Source organism: Amborella trichopoda, chromosome 11, assembly GCF_054954075.1.
Source record: "Amborella trichopoda isolate Santa Cruz 75 chromosome 11, AtrichopodaSantaCruz75HAP2 v2.0, whole genome shotgun sequence".
Lineage (NCBI taxonomy): Eukaryota > Viridiplantae > Streptophyta > Magnoliopsida > Amborellales > Amborellaceae > Amborella > Amborella trichopoda.
Window position 1 is genome coordinate 36987717 of NC_142346.1, and position 8219 is coordinate 36995935.

At 32.4% G+C, this 8219-nt stretch overlaps 1 protein-coding gene across 1 annotated transcript; it reads left to right on the forward strand.

The window, feature by feature from the left end:
• Positions 1 to 2819: 2819 nt before the first annotated feature.
• Positions 2820 to 7335, forward strand: LOC148779887 (uncharacterized). Its single transcript, XM_088852077.1, has 2 exons — positions 2820 to 6006; positions 6098 to 7335. Exons 1-2 carry the CDS (start codon positions 5061 to 5063, stop codon positions 6280 to 6282), a joined length of 1131 nt encoding a protein of 376 aa, XP_088708203.1. The 5' UTR covers positions 2820 to 5060; the 3' UTR covers positions 6283 to 7335.
• Positions 7336 to 8219: the final 884 nt, after the last annotated feature.

Below are 8219 nucleotides of genomic sequence, written 5' to 3' on the forward strand. Positions count from 1 at the left end.
GGGATATAGAAAGAGAGGTGCGTGACATGAGACATGAGAGGCGAATTTTTAGGAGTTGCACCATTTCAAATTTTAAAAAAGATAAATTTGGAGCTCAAAAGAAAAAAACGAAAAAAGGAAAATGATAGTGCGAGATTTAGGAGCAAGATAAAGAAAATAATTTAGGAGAAAGATAAGAGGGGTGCATGACATAGAGATGAGAGAGTGTTTAGGAGTTGCATTTTTCAAATATTGAGAGAAATATAGAATTCAAAACTACAAATATATATATATATATATATATATATATATATATATATATATATATATATATATATATATATATATATATATATATATATAAGAAAATACTACGCAATACCTATAGGTGAAAATGAGCAATGATTTCGCTTACCCCCATCACCGTCCAAAGTTCATCGCGTGATCACGATTATCCGGTAGTATTTTATTTTTTATCTACAAATCAGAATGACTTGAAATTTGGAGTGTATATTCATCAAAATAGGGGAATCTTTCAAAATTATAAAAAAAATATTTTACATGAAAATATTGACCAAAATACCCTCGATAAGTTTTGGGGGTATTTTGGTCAATTTATTTACGGATAATTTTTTTTATATTTTTATTAGATGCGCCTTAGTAAGATGTACATACTCTCCAAATTTTAGGTCTTTCTGATTTGTAGAAAACAAATGAAAAATAAAACACTTGCCCTACATTATTTATTTGAATAAGGTCTTTTTCTAAAATCTGACTTTTTTTTCCTTAATTTTCTCTCTCCCTCTCTCTCTCTCTCTCTCTATATATATATATATATATATATATATATATATATATATATATATATATATATATATATATATATGGGTGCTGTTGGCATACGGATGCATCCGTAGCTGTAGAGGTAAGGTGTACCTTCAAATTTTATTATGTTATATAATTTTGATGTAAAATATTTTTATGACTATCTCAAGATCTATTTTTATATCTGATCGTAAAATTTTAAATTTAAAAAATGGTTAAAATCAAATAGATCTATAAACATATGAAAATCTTGAAAATGGACGGTGTAAATAATATGTTGTAAAATACACTATTTTTGAGACTTAAAATCTTTTTATTTTTCATAGTCATACATCTCGATGTGGAGAAGATCAATCAAAGGGTTTTTCAACATTAAAACTACATTTTTCGATAGATTTTTGAGGTGCATCCATAATTCTACATTATAAGGTTACATCCTTATACAAACTTTTTTTTCCATATATATATATATATATATCATTTATTTATCTTCCTTAATTCCATCTCTCCCTTTCACGGTCTCGCCCACCGGTTTCTCGTTGGATTATCTCTCTTTCCACTTTACTTTTCCTACTTTCTCTCTCTTAAAATATGTCACATTAATTGTCCTTACTTTTCTATCCGTCACTCTCTCTTCCCCCATAAAATATGTCACATTAATTGTCCTTACTTTTATATCCGTCATTCTCTCTTCCCCCATGTGTTTCTCGTTGGATCATCTCTCTTTCCACTATTCTTTTCCTACTTTCTCTCTCTTAAAACATCTCACATTAATTGTCCTTATTTTTCTATCCGTTATTCTCTCTTCCCCCATGAGTTTCTCGTTGGATCATCTCTCTTTCCACTTTACTTTTCCTACTTTCTCTCTCCTAAAATATCTCACATTAATTGTCCTTATTTTTCTATCCGTCATTCTCTCTTCACTTATTTTCTATCTCTTTTGAGTCTTAACCGGTGTTTAAAAAAACTCCGAGTTGAATCGGACTCGTCAGGTTCTATTCGAAAATCGCCATGAAGAGATCGAATCGCTGTAAAAAACGGGAATCGTCCGGTTCTAGAGAGAACCGGACGATTCTGTATAGTGACTAGTCCGATTCACTGTATGGAATCGGCGAGTCCCATGAAAAACACGGGTTGCACAGTATTTTTCACGAGATTCTTCAAAATTTGTCATTTTTTTATCATTTTTTTTTGTTTTTTTTTCATGTGATCTAATTTGCAGGCTGTAAACAGTTTTATTTGGCTTTTACACCGATTAAATGGTTGAAAAATTTGGTGTTTTTGGATCACGAAACTTGCATTTTTAGGGTTTCCGCCTTTCCATGTGTTTCATGTCAAATAGGGCATGAATCTTTCAAAATATGTAGGCATTTTGATCGTAAAGTTGTGCATCAAAACCTTTTGTTACTAATTTGTGATAATCGGTGAGAAAAACATAGTTTTTAAGAGATTGAAGGCTCCGGTTCACAAAATCAGGTAAGAAGTTTGGGTTTTTTTTTTTCCGCCATATGATTAATTTCACACCATATTTTAAAGATAATGAGTTCAATTTGTAGGGTTTTTAATCTTTATTGTGTCTATTATGATTTAAAATTTTCAATTTTATGTAATTTGGTCAATTACAGCATGAAATTTGAGATGAACACAGAGATGTCTGTTGAACCAAAATTCCGCTGTTTTTTTTTTTTTCCGCCTTTTGATTTTTTTTTCATGATATATTAGAAATAATGTGTTAAAAATTTAGGGTTTTGATTCTTTATATTGTGGTTTATCAGAAAATGTACTCAATTGGATGCAATTTATTCACTTAGAGGTGGATTTTTGAGTTAAAATGGCTTATGTAAGATAGCTCTTGAAGAACAGATTTTTTTTTTTTTTTTTTTTTTTTGTAATCCATGATCGAATTTTTTGTAATACTTGATCGATTTTTTTGTAATCCATGATCGAATTTTTGTAAGCCATGATCGAAATGTTTGTTTTTTTTTCTTGTAATCCATGATCGAATTTTTTTTTTTTTTTTTGTAACCTATGATAGAATTTTTTGTAATCCATGATCGAATGTTTTGTAATCCATGATCGAAATGTTTGTTTTTTTTTTGTAATCCATGATCGAAATGTTTGTTATTTTTTTTGTAATCCATGATCGAATTTTTTGTTTTTTGTTTTTTTTGTAACCCATGATAGAGTTTTTTGTAATCCATGATTGAATTTTTTGTAATCCATGATCGCATTGTTATTTTCTTTTTTTGTAATCCACGATCTAATTTTTTGTTTTTTTTTGTTTTTTTTTTTTGTAATCCTTGATCGAATTTTATGTAATCCATGATCGAATTTTTTGTAATCCATGATAGAATTTTCACTAATCCATGATCGAATTTTTTTTAATCCATGATCGAAATGTTCGTTTTTTTTTCTTGTAATCCATGATCGAATTTTTGTTTTTTTTGTAACCCATGATTGAATTTTTTGTAATCCATGATCGAATTGTTTTTTTCTTTTTTTGTAATCCACGATCGATTTTTTTGTTTTTTTATGTTTTTTTTTTTTTTTTGTAATCCATGATCGAATTTTATGTAATCCATGATCGAATTTTTTGTAATCCATGATCGAATTTTTTCTAATCCATGATCGAATTTTTTGTAGTCCATGATTGAATTTTTTGAAAATTTGTGATTTTTTTTTTTAATCCATGATCGAATTTTTTTTTGTAATTCATGATCGAATTTTTTGAAAATTTGTGATTTTTTTTTTTTAATCCATGATCGATTTTTTTTAAAACTTGCTGTACTTTTTTTTTTAATTTCTTTTTATCCATGATCGAATTTTTTGAAAAATGATGATTTTTCGAAAAGATGTGAAAATCGTGATAAGGTTTTGATTATCATGATGTATTAAACCCAATTTTTAATTTTTATTGTTTGAGTTTGCTGTGCTTTTTTCTCCTTTTTTTTTCCATGATCGAATTTTTTGAAAAATGATGATTTTTCGAAAAGATTTGAAAATCGTGATAAGGTTTTAATTATCATGAGGTATTAAACCATATTTTAAATTCTTATTGTTAAAGTTTTTGTTGAAAAAATTGTATGTTGATAGATTATTTATGCAATAAAATGCATGTTATTATATTTTTAATGCAAAACTGTATTTTTTTTATCTGTTGTTCATGTATTTTTTAGTTGGAATGACTGATGTTAGCTGGCTTTGTGAAGAATTGTTTTTATTATTAATTTTTTAATGTAAAAAATGTATGTTCTTGATAATTGAGTTGTAGCCATGTTTGGAGCTTGCATTTTGTATTATATTATCCTGAATGTTTGTAATTGATATGTACGAAAATATTATTGTCAATAAAGGTATTTTGCAATAACAAATAACAACAAATATGACTACATGACTATCGCAACATATTATCACTACACATGGTGATTATTTTTCTTTTTGAACTGTCAGGTTAATCTTATACTTTTTACATCTTAAAACAGTTGAATCATGTCAAGATTTGCAGAAGATCCTGCATGGCAACATGGGGTCAGACTTGATCCCAACAAAAAAGACAAAATTATTTGTAATTACTGTCAAAGGGTGATAAGTAGTGGGGTACATAGGTTCAAGCAACACTTGGCAGGGGTTAAGGGAGAAGTTTCTGCATGCACTAGTGTCCCTAGTAATGTAAAAAAACAGATGGCGGCAATTCTTAATGCTAACAAAGGTAAAAGAAGTGCCAAACATAGGATGAATGAGGAGATAACTAGTTTCTATACACCATCAAGCATGAATGATACAGAAGAGCAATATAATAATGACCTAGAAGAGCAATATAATAATGAGCTGGACATGGCCACAAGATTGAGTTTACATGAACAATATCAGAGGGAATGTGGGTTTAGAATGCCCGGTGGGTCTAGCTCAGACATGCATGGTGGGCCTAGCTCAGATATGCATGGTGGGCCTAGCTCAGATATGCATGGCGGGCCCAGCTTGAGCATCTATGACGGGCCCAGCTCAAATATGTATGGAGGGGTTGGTGGCAATATATATCAAGGAGAATCAGATGTTGAAGAAATTGTTTCTAGGTTACTTAGGAGTGCCAGTATTGCAGGTCATGGTCGTAAAGACCCATTTCTCTCAAAGCCTAAGTCACAACAAATGACCATAAAATGCATGGTTAAAGGTACAAGAAACATGTTAGGGAGATATGTTGGTAAATGGTTCTACGATAAAGGGATTCCCATTGATGCAACCAATAGCCCATATTTATGGTCAGTGCAATCCAGAGAGTCGAGCCCGGGGTAAAACCCCCGACGGCATATGAGCTCAGTGGGCCAATATTAGATGAAGAGGTGGAGGAAGTTAAAAAGTGGATTGAAGAATATAAACAGAGTTGGCTAAGGACAGGAATTACTCTCATGAGTGATGGTTGGTTGAATGAAGTTAGCAAAAAAGAGTTTTTAAACTTCTTGGCCAATTCCCCAAAAGGTACAACTTTTTTGTCTAGCAAAGACGTATCAGGGACAAAGAAGGATGCAAACTTCTACGTACGACTATATGATCAGATAGTGGAGGAGGTGGGAGATAAGCATGTAGTCCAGTTTATTGCACGTGCATGTGTTTCTGCGGGCAGCAAGTTGATGGATAAGATGAAGCATCTAATATGGACCCCGTGTGCTGTACACAGCATCAATCTTATGTTAGAGGAGATCGGTGAGATCAAAATTGTGAAGGAGACTCTAGAGGAAGCAAGGTTGGTGTCGAGATTTATATACAACCAATCTAAAATTTTATTTCTGTTTAGAGAACACTCTAAGAAAAAAGAGATAAGCAGGCCTGCCATAATCCGCTTTACGACCGATTACTTAGCTGTGGATTCCATTCGAGAATCTGAAGGTGCATTAAAGAGATTGTTTACCTGTGAAGAGTGGTTAAATGACCGCCTCTCGAATTCCAGTACCGGTATAAAAGTGGACAACATAGTCTCAAATAGGCGGTTCTGGTCTCGATGTTCCAGTGTTGTAGAGGCCACTGCCCCTTTGGTCACGGTGTTAAAAATGGTGGATGCTGAAAAGAAAGCTATATGTATCCTTTATGAAGGTAATGAGAGGGCGAAATCAGCTATTAGGGAGAAGTGTCATTTTGCTAGCAAAGTGATCGAGATTATAGAAAGGAAGTGGAACACCAAATTTGGACGTCCAATTCATTATGTTGGTAAATATATATTTATATCATTATAATGTTTCAGCTTAAATCAATTTTTTATGAAATTGTAAATGACATTTTTCTACCTATATATTTTTAGGTTACTACTTCAACCCAAAATTTTTCTATTTGACACCTGAACAACCCCACAAGATTATAGAAGGGGTCAGATACATTATTGCAAGGTTGGAGAGAAGCCATCGAAACCAAGTAGAAGCAATAGAAGAGGTATTATTTAATGTTTGGGTAAGAACTTCATTGAGTTGTTATATTTGTGAGGAATAATGCACTAAAACGTAATATATTTGTTTTAGGTTGCTATGTATAGGGATGCTATAGGATCCTTCGAAATAATTCTCGAACTATGATGGATCCAAGTTATCCCCTCGCTCATATTTTGGTCATTCATATATTTAATCTTATGAATTGTTCTTGCCCTTACAATGCTTTTTGCATTTTAATCCAGCTGAATGGTGGGAGATATATGGTACTGATGCACCTCACCTAAAGAGGATAGCAATCAAGGTGCTCTCCCAGACATGTTCTGCTACTAGCTGTGAGCGCAACTGGAGTACGTTTCAATGGTTGCACACTACTAGGAGGAATCGACTCGCTTCTGAGAAGCTTCATAAACTAGTCTACGTTCATTATAATTTAAACCTCAGAGAGCGACAAATAAGAAGGAAGCTTGAAGACTATGGGCCGATAGACTTAGACACAATATTTGTCACAGACACAGCTGACTAATGGGTAGTAGAAGAGGAGGAGCCAGTGTTGCACAAGAGAGCGTTCCTTGAGGCTATCGGTGATGAAGATCTTGAAGAAAGTGATGAGCAGCATGAAAGAGGAAGCAGCCAGCCAACGTATCCACAATTCGTCGGAGATGTCGGTGATATTGCACCTAATGAGGGAGAGTGGGAAGGGGGTCTAAGAGAAAATGAGAGAGATGATGATTCTGAGGCCACCCTATCCCAGCCATATTATTCACATATCGAGTCCCAACAGCAATAGTGTAGGGATGAGCACGACAGTGCAGGTGAACATGAAGGATGAACAAGCTTCGGGGATTTTGGATTGGGAACACAACAAAACACTAACACTTGGGGATTTGGGAATAGTCAGACGCCTGCTAATATCGATGATTCGTTTTTCGATCGAATCAATGAATTGTCAAACGAATTCAATCAATGGCACCAGCGTGACCAAGAAGAACAACAACGTCGTCTATCATTTTATTTTTAGATCGTATGTTACTAATTTTATGCTTTATTGTAGTCCATGTATGTTGATATACTTATTCCATGATAATTCTATGTTTATCCTTTTGTGTGATGTAAATTAAATGCTGAATGGCGGTTCATGTAGGGAAAGAACATATCAATATTCGCATATTCATTCAAAAACATGAAAGTTCTTAATGGAGTACCCTCATTTCTTATTGAATTCCTAAAAAACAATATTTATAATGAATTTTAATATTTTTTTCGGATTTTTTTTAAGCTGTATTCTGATCGATTCCCCTGATTCTCGATCTGGATCGCCGAATCGCCGATCCGAATCGGTTTTTTGGGTGCCCGATCCAGATCACCGATCCGTTTTTTAAACCATTAGTGTTGACTATCTCTCTATTTTTAATTTACTTTTTTATTTGTTTTCTTATATTTTTATGTAATAATTTAACTTTTCTTAATTATCATATTCGCATAGGACACCTTTTGGCCAAGACTTCTACACCTTTTGGCCTAAACCTCGTCAATATTTGGGGTACCTACCCTACACTTTTTCTAAAATTAAGGTCCATTCTTATTATTACGACATGTATCCACCTTTTTACTTTTGCTTAAGCAATTTGAATTTGAATTTGAATTTGAATTAGTGTCTATTTTTATTATTTATTTTTTAAATTAAAAATAAATATCATATTCTCAATCTATCCAAAATTTAAAAGCAACCACATCTAAAAATTTTAAATTAGATAAGGGAAAAATTTATATAAGGTTGCAACCTTAAAATGTAGAATCACAAATGCACCTCAAAAATCTATTAGAAATGTAGAGTCACATGCGCATGAATATGAAAAAAAAAGCTTTTGAGTCCCAAAAATAGTGCAACTTGCAACACATTGTTTAGACCGTCTATTTTCAAGATTTTCATATATTTATAGATCTACTTGATTTTAACCATTTTTGAAATTTAAAATTTTCTTATTAGGTATGAAAATA

Coding starts and splice junctions, on each gene's coding strand:
- LOC148779887 (XM_088852077.1), top strand. CDS start 5,061: ATGGTCAGTGCAATCCAGAGAGTCGAGCCCGGGGTAAAACCCCCGACG. Junction 6,007..6,097: donor ACGTCCAATTCATTATGTTG/GTAAATATATAT, acceptor ATATATTTTTAG/GTTACTACTTCAACCCAAAA.